Raw genomic sequence first — 19,715 nt, forward strand, 5'->3', positions numbered from 1 at the left:
TCTGGGGAGAGGTGTACCACCCTGGCTACTGAATCTATCATCGCCCCCAGGTGAAGGATCTGCATGGAAGGGGAGAAGTGACTTTTGGGGAAATTGACAGAGAACCCCACGGATTGGAGAGTCTGAACGGTCAGGAGAAGGTCCAAGACTACCAGAGCAAGTGACTGGGCCTGAACTAACATGTCATCGAGATAACATTGGAGTCTCACCAGGGTAGAACGAAGGTGAGCTGCCAATACTGCCAGGACCTTCGTGAATATGCGTGGGGCCAAGGCCAGTCCGAAGGGGAGAGCCCGGTACTGGTAATGGAGAGCCTTGTGGGAGAAATTTGCAGTGGGCTGGCAGAATCAAGATGTGAAGATAGGCCTCTGTGAGGTCCACGGAGGCCAGGAAATCCCCCCCCCCGACAGATTCCCTGGAGAATGGATCTGAGGGATGACATTTTGAATGGTCTGTAAACTAGGTATCGATTCATACGATTGAGGTCCAGGCCCCCCTGAGCTCTTCGGGACCACAAACAGGTTGGAGTAATGGCTCAACCAGTGATCCTTCAATGGAACTGGTTCCACTGCCTGAATGTCTAGCAGATGACAAATGGCCAGATTCATCAGGTCTCACCATTCTGGGTCCTGGGAGGGAGGAAATGTCCTGAAGAAGGGTGGGGGGGGGAGAAATTCCAGCCATAGGCTGTTCCTGAAGATGGACCTGACCCAGGCATCCGAAGTTATCTGATCCCACTGATCCGCGAATTGTTCCAGATGGCCACTTATGGGGAGATTTGGGTTGGAGTCATTTCCCCTTGCGGAAGGGACAACAGCCCCCTCATCCCCCACAAAATGGCTGCCCTGGTACCTGGGAGCCAATGGGGAATGGTGGAATATTAAAGAAATTACCTTAGTCTATGGACCCATCAGGATTTCACTATACCCACGTGTAAACCCTCCCTCGATTCTACTGGAAAACAGGAAAATGTAGTACTTAAGATGAGTTAATTACTATGCATTATATATAATAATTATATATTATTAATATAAAAGTGTGTCGCAAATATATTTGATTCATTTTTCAGAAGGTGGAAAAAAATTGGGAATCAGCAGGTAAAATGTTAAATTGCACTTTTTCCTTTGTAGCTGCCTGTTCACTGCACCATCCATAACTCAGGTGTACAAACTTTCAAGATAGAAGTAACCTGAACTTCTTAACTGAACAATATAAGATGACTGATATAAAGCAGTTGCTCTCTGCAGCAGGAGTAAGTTCAATAAATCTTCACAGAAGGAGGAAATATTCTGGGGAACAACAGTTTCACTATTTTACAAGTGACACACCTGCCTTCTCAAACATTTTTTTTAAAAAGAAGGCAATTATAGTGTGCTATTTTTCCTGCTTAAACACCTTGATTTAATCTAGCCTAATAATCAAACTCTTCATAGCTAAATAGGAAGGGCCATAAGGAAATATTTCTCTATTATAAATAGATGCATCTACAATGGAAAAAAACTCTTTGCCAGAAGTTGAGATAATTCAATACCTTTAACATGCAATTTTTCTTCAAAAACACATCATGATATCATATTTATCACCAAATAAGATACAATGACATGGGGAGTAGAGTGACTTAAATTCTTCAGTAACTCTAAAACAGTTGTCTTGATTAGTTTAACATAAAAATTCATATTAATGAGTACAACCAAAACAATCATATATTTGCATTGTATAACATCTTCAAGTCTTTGCAGCGTTTTGAAACAACACAGAAGAGGTGAAAAAATTATTCATTGTATTAATGCAGAAAATTGTTTCTACACCACTTATGTATAAGATATAAAATATATTCAGTCCATTCCATGGAAATTGGCAGATTATGTAACCAAATATATTCATAGCATATTACTTAAAATCAAAAACTTAATTTAAAACTTTAAAGTTTTAACTTAGAAGTAACAGCACAGCTTCCATATTTTCTCAACTTATGGCAGTTGCTACAAAAATACAACAGAATACATTATAAATAAAGGGGATGAACTCAGGATTCAGTAAACCAGGCTATATTTTCCAAGAAGCAAATAAAAGGATGCTGAGTAAATCAAATATTATGTTATTGGCAGCAAAACCAATGAATAAGTCCTTGCTGATTGCATACTCCCAAATAATGTCTGTTATTAATGCACAAAATATTATTTAAGAGTCATTTAGTGTATCAATTTAACCTTCTAGATTAGGCTAACTGAGGGTGTTATAAATGGGCATTATCATTTCTGTCTTGCCAGGGCAAAGGATTCAGTTGGGAACTTGGGATGAATTCCAAACTGCAGAACCCAAGATTCATATATTAGTAATAATAACTATGATTGATTGATCAGTTAATTAATTAGTGAAGCTATTCATGAAAACATTGCCAAATGAATGTTCAACTCTAATGAAAAGAAATGAAAAATCTCATAGCTAGAGATTAAAACATGAATTCAGATGGAATTACAAACTCTATCCATACTTTTAAGCCCGATTCAGGACAGATTCCGAAAAGGCAATTAATGTACAGTAAATGTATCTCAAAATTCAGTTACATTGCTTAACTATACATTTAGAAAAACAGCAAAAACTTCAGAAAATATTAATTCCTTCCAGTATAAGTTCTATGTGGAAAATACATGTATCCAACAGAAGTGAACATACCATGGTTAAGATGTGGAGTCCACGGTACTGAGCTTGTTTGTTGGCTTGCTTGCAGATATTTCATTAGCTAACTAGGTAACATCATGAGTGCTATGATGACAAGCACTGATCATGTTACCTGGTTGGGTAATGAAATGTCGGCAAGCAAACAAACAAGCTCAGAGAATAGCAAGGATTCTGTAAATACATGTGTCAAGGTTCCAACTAATGAACCCAAGCAAATCAGAATTCTGAGACTAGGACCCTCCTCAAAGCTCTTCTTTACTGAGTAAAGTTTAATGGTGGTAGAGCACTGCTTATATGTTAGCCCTATCTAAAATGACCCTCTAAATATTTAGGGTTGCAGTATTAGTCCAATAATGACCCTTTCCGTATAATATGCAGCTTCTAAGCAATCTGCTTATTGTAGAGATGGAAGGCCTGAGTTGTTGCTGGATTTGGTAGAACAATGGCATTAGAAATGGTAGATATGTGGTATTAAAAATAAATTATAGTACAATTTTGAAGAGCTTTTTAAATAAATATTAGTAGTTTGCACAATGAAATAATGTCACCAAAAATCCATTACCTATCATTTGTAAAAGTCATCTTTGATTGTCTTTTGTTTAATATATGCATGTTAGTGAAATATTCATTTCACTATTTCACATTTATATCAATGTAAGGCTATTAGGTGAACTAAAACCAAATTTGTCATTGGAAACACTAATAGTGAAGCTGAAGTTTAAATATTAAATTTGCATTACAAGAAGGAAAAAAACAATTGGTAAAACCCTGATATTTGGAAAAAAAATGAAAGTAACAGGAAACAGGTTTAGAATGGCTTTTGAATATTTGAATCTTATTGGAAAGCTTTGGGAGGGTCTCAAAGAAGCTGTGCCTACAAAGTGACTTAACATTATTTCTGAATTAGAACAGTTCTGCAAGGGAAAGGGGACAGATCCTAAAGGAAGCAGAGAATGAAAAGGAGAACAAAAGAAACCGGAAAACTTTGGAAGCTGTCAATTCTGCCAAAGCAAATATTACCAGCTACTGGCTAAAGACGTTTTCAAATGTGGTTATCAGTTTATTATTCAGGCTTATACATTGCTTCAATCATTACTGATTCAACGTATCATATCCTTCATTTTAGTAACCAGCTTTAAAAATTCAATAGCAAAACATAATAATAGAAGCCAAATCACATAATGCTGAGAAATAATCACACCAACATTGTAAAAACCAACACTTCCACTGTTCTTAACTTTTCACCTTGTAGAAATATAATCAGTTTTTTGTTCAGCTACAGAATTACTAAAACATGTAAGTCATTGAAACATATAAGTTCAGTTTCTGATTTATCGAAACATACACTGGTCCTAAACTTTTGTATGGAACTGCAAAGTAGCATTAACCAAGAGGATCTTAAGTCATGTCAGCAAAAAAATAATAGACTGAAGTACGATCATAAGGAATGATAGCCTGCCACTAACTGGATCTTCTGACTTTTACATATGTTCTCATACTCTTCCCTTCTGTATCTGGTGATTATTTGACCTAGGCTGTTTGAAATACCCTTTGCAGCTTTTCATTTTATGAAGTATTACAAGACCCAATTCTCAGAAACTCACAAGCAAATATCAGGTCAGACCATTATCAAAAGAAGAAACATTCTTCCCACCAATTAAAATAACTGTCAGCCTGTTACACTCCAGTGACGGGGAAGAGAAAGGTACTAGAAATATCTGTTTATAAGTTGTTTCCCTTTATAGTCAAAATACTCTTCATGTACACACCATGCATAAACCACATCATTCACCCAAGGAAAATTTAAAAAGAAATAGTTAAAATTCCACAGCACTTTGTAGAAAACTCTACAGTTTGCCCATGGCACCAACTAAACATTTAGGGGACAACTTTAAGGACAGTGGCATGGCACAGTTTTCAACAGAGCAGGACTGAAGTTCCTGCTCTCCCTGACAGTATCCACACCTAGACCAAATTCATTCTATACCAGTAGGGGCTTTGTTGCCTATATTATACAACTGAAGTGACTTTTCTTTACCACTAGTCACATTACTCTCCCCTAAATGTAGCTCTGTTGGGGAGATATTTACTGGCTGGTTAGCTAAAATTATTCCTGCTGAACCAAACGGTCTGGGAAATGAGGCCATCCAGAATTATAGAATGCTATGCATCAATGGAGAAGAAGGTTGGTTACTGAGTATGTGGTAAAAGTAAGCCTTGCATAAGAATAATTGGATACTCTGCAGATGGTTTAACACTGAGCCTTTCTATCTTTAAAATAAATGAAGCCTTCAAAGATACACTGTATTATATACTGTATTCAAAAATTGAAGAAAAAGGGCGTTGGTACTTACCTGATACGCCTCTTCTCATAGTGGGGGGGGGGGAGTATCCAGGATGGGTTGACTTTATCCTCTTGTTGATTGGACTGAGTCATCAGAGCTCTTGGTATAAGCCCCCGGTCCACCAGGCTCCACCCAGTTTATAGATGAAGAACTCTATCCGACTCATTGAACCATCCACTCCAGACCTTGTTAAGGTTTCTACTTTTTATTGAATCCTACTTTGATCATGTTATCACAACCTAAAACATAGTAAACGTTACCTTATCATGACAGGGGGGTCTGGATACTCCCTCCCCCACTGTAAGAGGCGTATCAGGTAAGTAGGTTAGGTTAAGGTTAAGTTTATTTATAGACCGCCCTTTTCCCTGAGGGGACTCAGGGCGGCTTACAACTTATATAGGAAGGGGAAACATACAAAAACATATAGGACAATACATAATTAAAAGAGTAAAGCAACATTCATTCAACATTTGGGCGGGGATGGAATATAATCTTTAACCCCAGGCCTGACGGGATAGCCAGGTCTTGAGGGCTGTGCGGAAGGTCTGGAGGGTGGTGAGGGTATGAATCTCCACGGGGAGATCATTCCAAAGGGTCGGAGCTGCTACTGAAAAGGCTCTCCTCCGCGTAGTTGCCAGTCGACACTGACTGGCAGATGGAACTCGGAGGAGGCCCAATCTATGCGATCTAATGGGTCGTGAGGAAGTAATTGGCAGGAGGCGGTCTCTCAAGTACCTAGATCCACTACCAAATTAACAAAGCCCTTTCTCCATAGTGAGGGGGAGGAGTATCCAGGATGGGACATACCAAAGCCAAACGTCCCTAGGGTGGGTAATAAGTTGAAGACCCCTGGCCAAACTAAGCCTGGTGAGATGTATCCCCTGCCCTGTGGACAGCCTGTAGTACCCTACGCTCAAACGAAGCCTCCACCGAGGCAAAGGTGTCCAGCTTGTAGTTCCTCACGAAGGGTGAGGAAGAAGACCCTGCGGCTGTCCTACATGTCTCCATCAATGAGGCCTGTGTAGCCCAGGATGCCGAGGTGACTGCACTTCGTGTGGAATGTGCTGTGATGGGGCTTGGTGCCTGCATGCCCTGGGATTGGTAGGCTGTAGCGATGCAGATCCTCACCACCTGCCTATTGTGGTGGAAGTCACCTTTTTACCCAGAGACCCCGGTTGGTAGGAGACCAACCAGGCCTCGGACTTTCTATTTGGTCAGGTTCTTCTGAGGTAAATCCTCAGAGCCCTCCTTATGTCTAGGATGTGCCATTTCCACTCTAGGGGGTGAGCAGGGTCCGGACAGAAATTGGGCACACCCAGTTCCTGTAATTTGTGGAAACATGAACCCACCTTAGGTATGAAGGAAGGGTCCAGCCGCAACACCTCTCTGTCCTGGTGAAAGATGCAGAGGTCGCCCTCCACAGACAGGGCCTGCAGCTGTGATGTCTGCCTGGCAGATTGATGGCCACTAGAAACACCACCTTAAGGGTTAACAACTTTAGAGACATTGTTCGCAATGGTTCAAATGGAGCCCCCTTAATGCGTCCAGCACTTTATGCAAAACCCAGGAAGGGCACCTATGTATCGTGGGTGGTGTGAAGTTGGATGGCCCCTTCAGAAACTGCTTTGCCAAAGGTTGTTGACAGAGTGCCGGTGCTCTACCACATAGAAGCACTGAGGAAATGGCCAAGACTTGTCTCCTAAATGTGTTAGGGTCTGACCCCTAGTCCAAGCCTGCCTGAAGAAATTTGAGCACTAAGGGCTCTATCCCCTTGATGGAAAGTCTTTCCTCCTTCAGGATGCTCCGCTCAACCGCCAAGTGGTCAATTGGAGCCATTGGGGTTCCAGGTGTTTCAGTGACCCCTGCCTGAGGGAGATCCTATCCTGAGGAATCTTCCGCGCTCTGTCCCCCAATAGCGACTGAAGGTCTGCCAACCATGGCCTCCTGGGCCAATAGGGGGCAATCAGTATCACCTCCGCCCCCTCCCAAAGAATTTGGGAAATCAGGGGCAAGGGTGGGTAAGCGTAGAGTAGTCCTCGACGCCAAGGGCCTAGGAGGGCATCCGCCCCTTCTGACCCCTGGCTATGGTACCTGGTGTAAACCTTGGGAGCTGGGTGTTGTGGGGGGTGGCAAATAGCTCGACTTCCGGGTGGCCAAAGTGGTCCATCACCTCTCTGAAGATCACTGGGTGCAATCTCCACTCCGAGTTGTCCACTTCTGCCCGGCTGAGCCAATTGGCTCTGATGTTGTCCATCCCCGCTATATGTTCTGCCCTTAAGGAGATAACATTCCTTTCGGCCCACTGACCCGACCTTTTGGCCTCCTGCATGAGGGTCTTTGACTTGGTCCCCCCCTGTCTGTTTAAGTGGGCCTGGATGCAATATTGTCTGTGGGGGCTGGAATGTGTCTGTCCTTGACAAGTGGTGAAATTTTTCTAGGGTCAAGCGAACTGCCCTGCATTCCAACCAGCTGATATTGTGAGTCAGTTCTGTCTGGTTCCACTGTCCCTGCACTATCTGGTCTTGTAGGTGGGCGCCCCCCCGAACAGGCTGTCACTCGGTCTGGCGTTCTGAAGAATTCGCCCTTGGTTATCGCCAGGGACGTCCACCAGATCAGTGAGCGTGGAACTTCTGCCGGGAGGAGAACCCTGGCCTGGGAGCAGCTCCTGTGCCTTCGCTGGAATGGCAAGGGAACCATTGTAGGTCTCTGATGTAGAGATGGGACCAAGGGATAATGCCAATGGCTGAGACCATGGTGCCTAACCATCTAGACCACGTGGCTAAAGGCACCCTGTCTCCCTTGATTACCTGGATGACTAATTGTCTTAGCGAGCACTGTTTTTAGGGTGACAGGATGACCTTACCTGCCATTGAGTCTATCAGAGCCCCTAGGTGAATGAGCCTAGTAGAAGGGTAGAGTTGGCTTTTAACAGGATTCCCCGAGAACACGTGCTTCCTCAGGATTGGCAAGGTGATATCTAGATCCCCTAATGCCCCTTCAAAGGAGGATGACTGTATGAGCAGGTCATCTAGGTAGCCTAGAATCCTAACTGGAATCTGCCTCCGGCTCGCTGCTAAGGCAGCCATTACCTTGGTGAATTCTCGCGGGGAGGAATACCGGCCGAAGGGCAAGGCTTGGTTTCTCAGGTTCTGTCCCAGGTAGCAGAACCTGAGAAACCTCCTGTGATCCCTAATGATAGGAATGTGTAAATAGGCCTCTGTGGAGTCTATAAAAGTGAGGAAGTCTTCCTGTCTTATTCCCTCCAAGATGGAGTGGAGGGAATGCATTTTGAACCTCCTGTAACGATTGAAGCGGTCCCGCCACTTCAGATCCAGAATTGCCCTCCATCCCCCTGATGCCTTGGGGATTACAAAAGGGATGGTGTCCTCTGCTGTCTAGAGGTACTGGCTGGATGGCTCTATGTCCAGCAGGAGTTGTATAGCCTTCTGCATCAGTAATCTCCGTGCCAGGTTATTTGAAACCGGGCAGCTCCAGAAAAACCCCAGGGGTTTAGACAGGAGCTCCAGAGCCAGGCTGTGCCTCATGGTGTTCTGAACCTATTTATCTGATGAGGCATGGTCACAGCAATTGGCGAAGTATGCCAACTGCTCCCCTATGGGGGGTGACTCAGTTCTGGCCTTAGTTTTTGCGGAAGGGGCACCCCCCGCTACATTCTCCGCTCCCTCGGAAGGGCCACTTCTGCTGCCTGCCCCTCTGCTGCCTATCTTGGCATCTCTGCCTGCCAGAAGAGCCTCCTGGTAATGCCTGGCACCTGAGTACCCTGCCTCTGAACCCCTGAATGGATCCTGACCCCAGAAGGGGGACCCGAAGTCTTGTCCCTGGGAACAGGGCCATCTGGAGTAAGGCGCCGTCCTGAACTGTGTCCTTTTAGTGGCTGTAGGGAGCCCCTTCCTCTAGTCCTTATTCTCGACCAGATAGGGGTCCAGAGCGGGTCCAAAAAGGACATCTCCTGTGAAAGGAGTGGATGCCAGGTGCCACCTGTGGTGAATCTCCGCCTGCCACTGTCTCAGCCACAACAGCCTGTGAGATGCAACAGTGGAGCAATTGCCCTGGAGGCAAACCTGGCTGCAGACAATGAGGCATCCGCCACAGATTGGATGACCACCCCCAGCTTATTGATGTCCTGGTGCGCTCTGACCTCGGTAATGGGGATGCATTGTTGCAGCTCCTGCAGCCAGAGCAGAGGAGACCTGTTGAACAATGAGGCGGTGGTGGCGGCCTTCACCGCCCAGGCAGCTGCCTGATGCCCTCTTTGGAGGGTGAGGTCCGCCTTCCTGTCTTCCAATGTCAGAGCCTGCTCAGGTTCCCCTGGCAAAGTCGGGGGTGTATGCAGTGCCAATGCTGGGGCACCCCTGGTGGGTGGGATAGCACCCCCTCCATGTCTTGATCCACATTGTAGAAGGCCTTGTCTGTGGATGTGAGCGTGGGGCCCAGCGTAGGGGTGGCCCCTTGGCACTTGACCGATTCAAGAAAGGCCCTGGGCGTTGGCACTGTGTCGGTCTCAATGGCCTGCTTCTCAAATATGGTTTCCGCAGAAAACCCCTGCTGCTAAGGTGGTGCCTCTGCTGCTCTGTTCCCAAGCCTGACAGCTACTTAACCCTTGAAAAGGAGGGATTTATATAACAAAGGCTGGAACAACCCGGTGAAGGTCAGCTTAGAAGGGGGCAAGCCTATGTCATTGGATAGTTCATCCTTCCTGATTTCCCCCTCCTCACAATCCAGCTCACTCTCCTCCCGTGATAAGGCTGAGGAGCTAAAGCAGTCCTCCCCCTGGGTTTCTGATGACTCAGTCCAATCAACGAGAGGATAAAGTCCTGGATACTCCTCCCCCTCACTATGGAGAATGCTGTATATTTTGCAGGGTTAATAACAGTAATGATTTGAGTATGCTTAGAGAAAAGTACTCATTTTACACATCTGTGGGGGTAACAGGTTAATACCCTGTTAATTTTTAATTCCTGACAACATCCAAGGTTACAACATTATCCCTTTGTGGATAGCTAAATATAATTTAACAAGACGCCCTTGCCCTCAGGAGACAGGTTTTCCTAAAGCATATGGAAAATGATGAATGCTTCTATCTATGTAATGGAAAATACGGTTCACCTTTTTACAACTTATCACTTCCCTCAAGTACCTCTTGAGAAATCTTAAATGAAGCTTTGCCTCATGGGAAGATGAAAAAATACACTTTGTCACAAAGTTGTAAAATGACTTTACAAAACTAAGTTCACCTCAGAGTAATTTAAAATTCCTAAAACAATGACTATTTTCTCTGACAGGCAAGATTTACTGAGTGAGGAATAATGACATGGAGCAATAGTAAATTTCCTATTTAGACATGATGACAATTATTTTCCTTTTATCCCAGCATCAATTTTATGACAGGTGACACATTCTACAATTAAGAATAAAGAACACCTTTACTTTAGCTACTTCATTTATCATGTTAAATGTCAGATTATCTAAGTGAAATTTCATTTACAAATATACATATATCAAGTTACTTTGACATCAACACAATGTATTACACATCATCAATAATTATATGTGCAATAATTCTTTTTGTTTAATTTCTTAAATTATATGTGTTTCTAAGAATTAAATACTAAGTTTGTTATAATTATTATACTAATAATTTAGAATTGTCACTTAAAAATAATTCCCCTACCATTTAAGTTGGTTCTAAAAAAGACAATGTGACATTGGACATTTTCATTAGAATTATAAACTGTAGTTAGTCTAATGAGGATTGGAAACATAACCAGGAACATCTTAAGATATTCATAAAATCTTTTTTAAAAATGTAAAGATATCAGCAAAGAAAATTCTTAGGCAGGATCCCATGAGTTTTGATGCTATTTAAAGTTATGTAAACCCATACCATTTCATAGACAAAACATGTCTTCTTACAGTTGCACTGAGCACACAACTGTAAGCAAGGGCTTGGCATCACCTGAAGGTTTCTGGTGAAGATGTATCCCATATTGCTCATGTGGTAATGTTCTACTGTTAATAACTATGCACTAATGTTCTACTGTTAATACCTATGCACTAAAGAACTAAGCACTGAAAAACTATTTCTCTGATATATATAGGGAACTTTCCTATTCACCTGAAACTATTTGTAATTCAATGTGTTTGCATTCTAGAGAGATACAAAATTCAATCTACTAGACAAATCCAAGAAACAAAAAATATTGTTTTATACTAAATCAGGCCACTGATCATCTACTTTACATCTTTCTATACTGCCAAGTTATACCTCTCCAGAATTTTAGACTAAAATTGGAAATTGTTTGCATATCAAGAATGAACAAAGGAACATTTTATTCCTTTTAATAATAAATACAAAGACTAAGATTCAAATGCCAGTGTATAACAAAAAATAATAATAATTAGCAGATGCAAACACCACATAGTAAAAAATCATAACCCAACCCAAAATCCAACTTGTACATGAAGCTATGACATAACAAGTGTATCACTCTGCTCTGAGAACCTAAGAGAAATTAGCATATATATATATGTGTGTGTGTGTGCGTGCGCGCACGTGTGTGTGTGTGTGTTATATTTGTGCTAATAAATTATATATATATATATATATATATATATATATATATATATATATATATATATATATATATATATAATATTATATTTGTGCTGATAAATTATATATATATACAAGGAAGTTTGTAAAAGTCATTAATATATTTTTCAGTTCTACTAAGCTGCAGAAACTTCAACTACATTCTGGAAACCTACACTATTGGCACAACTGTTAAATGCCCAAAAGAAAAAGGGCACCACTGACTCTTACTTGGATGAATGAGACCTGATTCTCTGTAGGGTGAATCACTTCACTCATAAGGTGAGTCAGAATTATACAAACATAACAGGCCAAGCTGTCCTGCTGTGCAAAGTGCTAATCAGATAATACTTGTTTACAAATACACTTCCAAATAGTGCAAGTGGCCATTGGTAAATAAACTAAAGCTTCGTCTAAATTTCATTCTAAATTTTATTTATGCCTTACAAAGCACAGAATCCCAAAATAGCAAGGAATCAAAAACTATGTATCAAATTAATTCATCAGGTATTTCTCAACTTTCTCTTCCCTCTTCCAAATTTTACTATGGTATTCTAAAACAATGGTCTGCTCAATTCCACAAAATCATTCCTGCAGCCTGAATATTTTATTGACTTTGTAGGATGTGACCTGAATTACTGTCATTTTGCCTCCCTAATTAAATCTTAAAATGGTGTAAATGAAAAGGCTATGAATTTTGGCCCAGCAAATCAGAGTGCTTCTCAGTGACAAAACATGTATGAACATGCAGAAATTTCAGCTTATAATACATTAGTTGTGAAACTTGACTAAAACAGAACATTTTAAAGAGGAATTGCTAATAAAAATGATTCCCCAAGAAAAAAGAATTAAACTTTCCATCCAAGCAGAAAAAGATGTTTAAGACTCTTTTCTAGACCCAACATCATGCTGTAACAGCAGGCGAGTTTTTGATAATATAACATATAATTAGTGTTTGGGACTATGATCAATAACTATTATTACTACAATTGGTATCACACATTTTTCCAGCAACTCCAGCAGGCTTAGATAGCAGTATCTCTTCATCCCCCACCCCCACCCACCCCCCACCCCCGAAGTAACCCTGCAACACCTGGTTGGGCTAAAAAAGAACAAGTGGCCAAATTCACACAGAGTGTTCATGCCCAGGATGAACTAGAACTTGTCAATACCTTAACCATTATACAAACTGGTACTCACTACGGCAAAAAAAGTATTGTTTTTCAAAACAATGTCCTTTTAAACAAGCATTGCTACCTACCTAGAACTATAGTTAATAAAATATCATAAAGATACGGCCTAATTTTTTTGGCAAAACTCTCATTTGAAATAATGGAAATCAGGATAAATCATAATTCATTCTAATCATTTTTAATCTATCTGAGGGAAATATTTAAATACTGAAATACTGAACAGTCCCAAAATAAAGTAAGTGTGGATTAAGAGTCTCTGCCCTGAAAAATTTAGTCTGAAGTGTGTCAGATAAATGCAAATTTTCTCAACAGTTAAAATGGTAGTACTCAAACACAGAAATAATTTTAATTACATGGATAAATATGGACCCTGAAGTTCAGTGTAATAATTGGGAACCTATTTTGATTTTAGTAGGAAGACAAGGACAGCTTGACACCTGCTCTGTTCTGCTTTTGGGACTCAACTGAAAGTCTGCTCCCAAATGTTTCCAGTGCTCTGGACTGCTGTACAGATTGGTTTTATAGCAGTAATACTCCTCTTTTCATTGTTTGCACAAAACATCATGGTAAAAAAGACAGTCTGGGAGAACAAAAGAACTTACCTTCAGATCAGAATGGTCTGTATGGTCAAAACACTTTAGTTGCCTAAACCAATCATCCTAAAGCAATCTGCTGGAGTGATATGAAAAACCAAGATTCTTAATTTTACCACTAGTTATCATTGCCTCAAACAAAGCAATTCTGGGATAAGCTTTTCCAAGTTACTTAGCCTAGTGAGCCCTGTATTTCTAAGAAAGCAACCATGTTCATGGTAATGGACATGAAATTCATTATGAACACCCCATCCTTTTGCGCAACTTCCTTTCAATTTACTTATGTGGAAGGCAAATATGTTTCTTGTAATGCTGTATTCCCAATCAGAAACTTACTTATGATTTTTAAATTATACACTATCCAGAAGAATACAACTCTTGCTATTTCCAGAATAGAGTAAAGCTTTGGGTGAGACCCCCGACCAAACTGGGCAGTCTTTAAACATGCCTGTCAGAAGTCATTAACAATTCAAGTGATTCTGAAATATTAAAAAGATCACATCTTGCTTTTAAGTTCTGCTAGTCAACATATGTTCATTATTCTTCCCAACAATAAACCAACTAAAAAGCTATGGTATCAATTAGATTGTAGCCAGCACTGACAGACAAGAGAATAACATTGATACATCCAGAATAACTTCTTGTTTGCTAGCAAATCTTAAAAATAAAAGTGCTTGAGAATGATGTAACCTGAAATGCAGCCCAACAGGATACAGAATGAAAAAAGTAACTAGGCATGGAAGAACATAAATACCTAAGCTATGGGTTTACAATCCTTCAGTTTTCATATCATTGTTTCCTATTAGTATTGATATTACTTATCAGATTTATATCCTTTCTTTCCATACAAAAAAGGTTATTCAATTATAATTTGGATGCTTTAGCAACCTCAGAGGTACCTGGAAATTTAGGATTTTTAATGCTGAAGGGAAACCAACAATCCAAAATTATAGGGAACAAAAAATAAAATGAAAATTAGCCTTAGTGATATATCCAAATTGTGAAATGAAGAATTCAGATGTACAATTTTGATGAACCATTGCATCCAACTGCTAATAAATTTAAAATTATCAGAAAATGTGCTGAGTTTATTGAACCTCTCAATGTTTTATAACTATTGGATTATTTTTCCCATTCTGGCATAACGAATTTGAAGGCTCTTCAATACATATAATGTTGTCTTGTCCTCAGTTTGGTTTTAAGTTATTACATAGGTCAATATGTGACCTTAAATTGAAGTATATTTCAAAAACACTAATTCTGTCATTTTATAAAGAGCTTTGCTCTATTAAGCCTGGGGCAAAGCCAAGAGAATAAATGAAACAAACCATCTTCTGATTTTAAGGAGTAGATTCAGAGTATGAATCTGTATATTGGTAAAGACTTTGTAATCTATTTTTAAAAAAAATAGATATCATCTCAATTTAATAAGCTCAAAAACTGATTTAATTTGATGTATGTTCTTGGAGATAATATATGGCTCTCATTTTTTTCTTAATTTGATTTTAAACTCTTTTTGGTTATGGTTTATTTATCCTAATCACCACAATATATCTAGGTGTTTCCCCTCCCCAATCTATAGCCACCATTTATCTGTCTCTCAATTTTAGATTATTTTGTTTTCACAATTAATAAAATGTATTTTAAGTTAAAGTCTAAAAAAATTCCTAACTATAATGATCCAGAAATGTGCTTAAAATTCATATCGTCAAGAGGCCCCTCCTTATTGTATGCAAAGCTTTCTTGGAGTTCTTATCAATGTATCACAATCTTAGGAAAGATATTCATTTCCCTGAAAAATCTTTTACTTTTTAGAGAACCAAAATCCACACTAAATGTGCCTCTTCTATTATGAGGCTTACAGCCTATATAAAAATCCATAAAAGAAGGCCACATGAAAGCTGAAAAAAGTATCAATTCTGCTACAACCATTTTGATGACAGAAGCTGAAGCCAGACTGATAAAAGGTCAATGACTCATGCCTGGGACCCTCACCAACCCAACTGGACCCACTGCAGTCCTATTTGTCAGGGTTCCTTTCCTTTGGTAAGCATACCACCCTTTCCTAGACACAGTTATTGGAGGTGAAGAATAAACTCTTATTCATTCATGATCACTCCAAGCAAATATCCTCCAAAACTCCTCAGTCAGGGCACAAGGTGTTAGCAACTTTGTTTGGAAGCTTTGTTCCAGAATGTTACCCTGAACTGCAGCAATAGAAGAAAAGCTCTTTCTGACCTCAGAAATAAGGCATAAAGCATGGATAAGGTTTCACTGAATAAATGTCATGAAGCAAGAGAAGCCAGTCCCTTCTATAGCGTTTACAATTCTTTCGAACCGAATGACAAGGAGGAGACACAATTAAAACGTCATTTTAATGCCCTGGGCACCTGCTCCTTAAAGGGCAAAAGGCACCCGAAGCACTATTTGAAAAGGATCTGAGAGAGAGAAAGGACGAAGTTAATTCCCTTGTAAATCCGCATCATTGCAACTAGACACACAGCCCGAAGGGCAGAAAAAACATCCCTAAGCATGTGTAGAGCGCATTTCATTTGGCCAAGGCCCCCTCCGCTTAACACCCATTTGGGGAACGGTTCCCGGATCGAAGTGGGATTCCATTTCAGATACGCTTAAACCTTACACATATTTCCCCATCCTCACAAATATAAAGGTAAAGGGCACAAACTAGCAGCAGCGGGGATTCCACCTTCCCTACTCAGATGCCGCGAACTGGCCGCCGCAACCACACAACATTCCACCCGGGCGGTTCAAGACGCCTCGGATGCAGGGCAATGAAAACAGCAAGGAAAGGTCGGGTGACTCTGCGGCATATCGCCCCTGCCTCTTGCGCGCGCGCACGTATACACCCATGCACACAAAGCCTCCTTATCTCGCTTCAGACGTGTGCTCTCACCTTCGCTCGCTACCGTGCCACCCAGCCCGCTCCTGAGCGCCCCTCCGGGCAGCAGCAGTAGAGGGAACAGCAACAGCAACGGCGGCGAAGACGGGCGGCAGGCGCCGAGCATCCTCGCTAGCCACTCGGCTTGCTCCACTCTTGGGACCCACTTGGCAAGCAGCCCGCAGCCCCTCCGTCTGCTTTGGCCGGGCTGCCCTGCCCAAGTCTCTGTGGAAACGCGGCTGGTCTTCCTTGCTGGTGGTTGCTGCTCTTACTGCTTCTTCTCTACGGGATGGGGCAGCACCTCTCCTTCCACTGGCCTGAGTTCCTCAAATGCCAAAAACCGAGCTGAAGACCCAGCGGCGCGCGGGGGGGGGGGGAGATGCGCAGAGCTCCTTCCACAACAGTCCCGCTGCGGCCAACTACCGCCACCTCTTCCTCGCCTCGACGCGCAGACACCACCAACGGTGGGAGGAGCTAAGGTCAAATAAGCCCCGCCCAACTCCTGCTTTCGGTTCACCTCCGTGCCTCGTAAATCATCGCTGCTAAAAAGGTAGCGCTAGGAGCGGGAAAGCGACGGAACGATAGAACATCACTTGGATTAAAATAAAAAGAGTTACATCGTTAAGCAATTATCTAACCCTTTAAGGTGATATTTACAGCGTCTCACATACTTCTTTTCTTGTAATCCTGTCTCCTTTCTTGTAAATAGGTCACTCCACCCTACCCCCCCCAAAATGCGACAAGGAATCGAAGTTGAGTAAGAGGGCTTTGTTTAAAGCCACCTAATGTGTTAATAGCAGAGAAAAGAAAAATTAAGAGCATAGATTGAAAAGCTCTCTAGTTCAGCCTCACTTTGATAGAATAACTCCAATCTCAACCAATAAATGCTCTGTCTTATACATTGGCAAAAAAAATTCTGAACACCAAATACAAGCTGGGCAGATATGACCTCGTAGATGACCCTCACTCTGTCAAGGACCTTGGAGTACTCCTCTCAAATGATCTAAGCCCCAGAGCTCACTGTAACAGCATTGCCAAAAAGGCAATGTCAACCTAATCTTGCAAAGCTTCTTCTCTGGTAATATTGTACTGCAAACTAGGACATACAAAACCTTTGGTAGACCAATTCTCTAATACAGCTTGTCTGCCTGGAATCTGCACTGATATTGGATATTAATACAATTGAGAGAATCCAGAGGTATTTCACGAAGAGTACTTCACTCCTCTACTCACAACAGAATATCCTATGCCACGAGGCTTGAAATTTTGGGCTTGGAGAACCTAGAACTACGCCGCCTATGGTCTGACCTAAGCGTAGTACACAAAATTATCTGCTACAATGTCCTACTCATCAATGACTACTTCAGCTTTAACCACAATAACAGACAAGCAAACAATAGATATAAATTCAGGGTAAACCACTCCAAACTCGATTGCAGAAAATACAACTTCAGCCACAGCCTGGAATACACTACCTAACTCTGTTGTTACTTTCCCAAACCCCCATAATTTTAACCTAAGACTGTCTACTATTGATCTCACCCAAATCCTAAGAGATCTGTAAGGGGCGTTCATAAGCATGCCTACTGTCCCTGTACTACTATCTCCATTTACTCATACCAATTTACTGTGTTCTTATTTATGTTTATACTTATACCTGTTACCTTTTACATGTTTGATTAAATAAATAAATAAATAAATCTGTCCAATGACAGTCAAAAAGGCCATGAGAGCTCTAGTTTCTGCTGAAATCTTGAACATCTGGTAGTTAAAGGCATGCTGATTTCCAATCAAGAACTTTGTGGCCTTCTCTAAATCCCTGATCAATTGTCTTTTCAAATTCTCTATCTATCTATAGTTGTGTGATTTTCCAGGGGAATCTTATCCAAGTGCCAATCATGTCTGCCTTTTTCAAGACCAGCAAAAGTCAGCTAGATGTTGCTGCTCTTGGTCATTGCTTTATATATAATGAACAGCACAAAAAATAATGATCACTTAATTCTTTTTTTATCATTAATCAATTCCTGCCTAATTATTGGATCTTTTTATTTATCTTACATGAAAAGCCCTCAAAATTGTAAGTAATACATCTACTAGGCTTGTTCCATAGTTGTTTTGAGTTCTCATTTGCTTTCTTTGATGGGGTGGGTCTAAATGTAAATATGCACTATTTATAAGTAAGAATCAGTACTTGCATGTTTATAAGTTGATGAGTCCAATGCATTCTGGCAGAAGGCCCCTTAAATATTCTAGCCTCTAATTGCTTCCATTTGTAATAGAAATAAACTTTAATTCCACTTGTCAAGTTTAATTTTAATCTGATCCAGGTTAATGCAGTTACTGTTGTTGTTTATATTGTTAAATTGTTAACAATTGTTAATGTTTTGCTTTTGCATTTTTGTTTTCTATCAATGCATTTATTTTCTACAAAATTCAAAGGCAATCATTTCTTACAAAAACTAGCATTCGCAATAGCATATGAAATTTGACAACAAACATTGGATTATGTTTGGAAGAATCATTTATAAATACTTCCAGATATGAATGATCAAGATCAGAGAATTTGAACTTGTCAAAAGTCATACAAGTTACTGGAGAAGAGAAAAACATATATTTCAACTAGAATGTTCAAAAAAAGCTATGACACATTAATGTTGTAAAGGTAGGACAAATATGAAAATTAAGTTGATGCACAATTGTCTAAGGTATTCTATCCATTATATTTTTCAATAGTTCCTCATTAAATCAGCATAAAACATCACATAAGATGCCACAGAGTTTAGTCCTAAGCCCTGAACATCAATATTTTTATTAATAATGAGTATTATGTTAATAAGAAAGGTCAGTAGAACATTGCTTAATTAAATAATTAATAATTGTCCTTTATGAAAAGGACAAATCTTGAGTTAGAATTTTGTCTAAGAATCAGTAAAAAAAAAAACCTGCACATTTAGGCTGATTGGAATGCTCCACCAATAACAACTAATACTCTTTATAAAGAATAATAAGATGCAATTAAACCTTTGGAACTGCATTAGAAAAATGATCGTTTGTTCTTGTTTCTGCTTCTGTTTTCACACAATAGGTAGATATTGAAACAAATGTTTAAACATCCTTCCCCCCCCCTCCTCATAGCAGTGGCCCCAATCTTTTGGCCACCAGGGACCAGTTCTGTGGAAAAAGGTTGGAGGGGGCATGGTTTGGGGTGGTGCTTGCATCCCACTGATGGGGCTTCACTTGTTTGCACAGCCTGGTTGCTGGCATGCCATGGACCAGAGGTTGGGGACCCCGGAATTATAGAACAATCTTCAAGAGTGTGCTGCCATTTCATTTACTGCTTTTTCATATATGGTGGCTGAACATACAGTTCAGTAGAGGATTTTCAATTTT

General features: G+C 40.7%; 1 protein-coding gene across 11 annotated transcripts in view; it reads right to left on the minus strand.

Annotated features, from left to right (window-relative positions):
- Positions 1-16,641, minus strand: part of EPHA5 (EPH receptor A5) — a 223,685-nt gene extending 207,044 nt beyond the window's left edge. For all 11 annotated transcript variants that reach the window (XM_014062024.2, XM_014062025.2, XM_087713222.1 and 8 more), the window contains exon 1: positions 16,341-16,641. In XM_014062024.2, the coding sequence (XP_013917499.2) occupies positions 16,341-16,452 (112 nt within the window). In that variant the 5' untranslated portion in view covers positions 16,453-16,641. The remainder of the gene's footprint in view (positions 1-16,340) is intronic.
- Between the last annotated feature and the right edge of the window lie 3,074 nt (positions 16,642-19,715).

This window comes from Thamnophis sirtalis, unplaced genomic scaffold, assembly GCF_051295495.1.
Source record: "Thamnophis sirtalis isolate CommonGarterSnake01/CBP01778 unplaced genomic scaffold, rThaSir2_p1.2 scaffold_4, whole genome shotgun sequence".
Classification (NCBI taxonomy): Eukaryota; Metazoa; Chordata; class Lepidosauria; order Squamata; family Natricidae; genus Thamnophis; species Thamnophis sirtalis.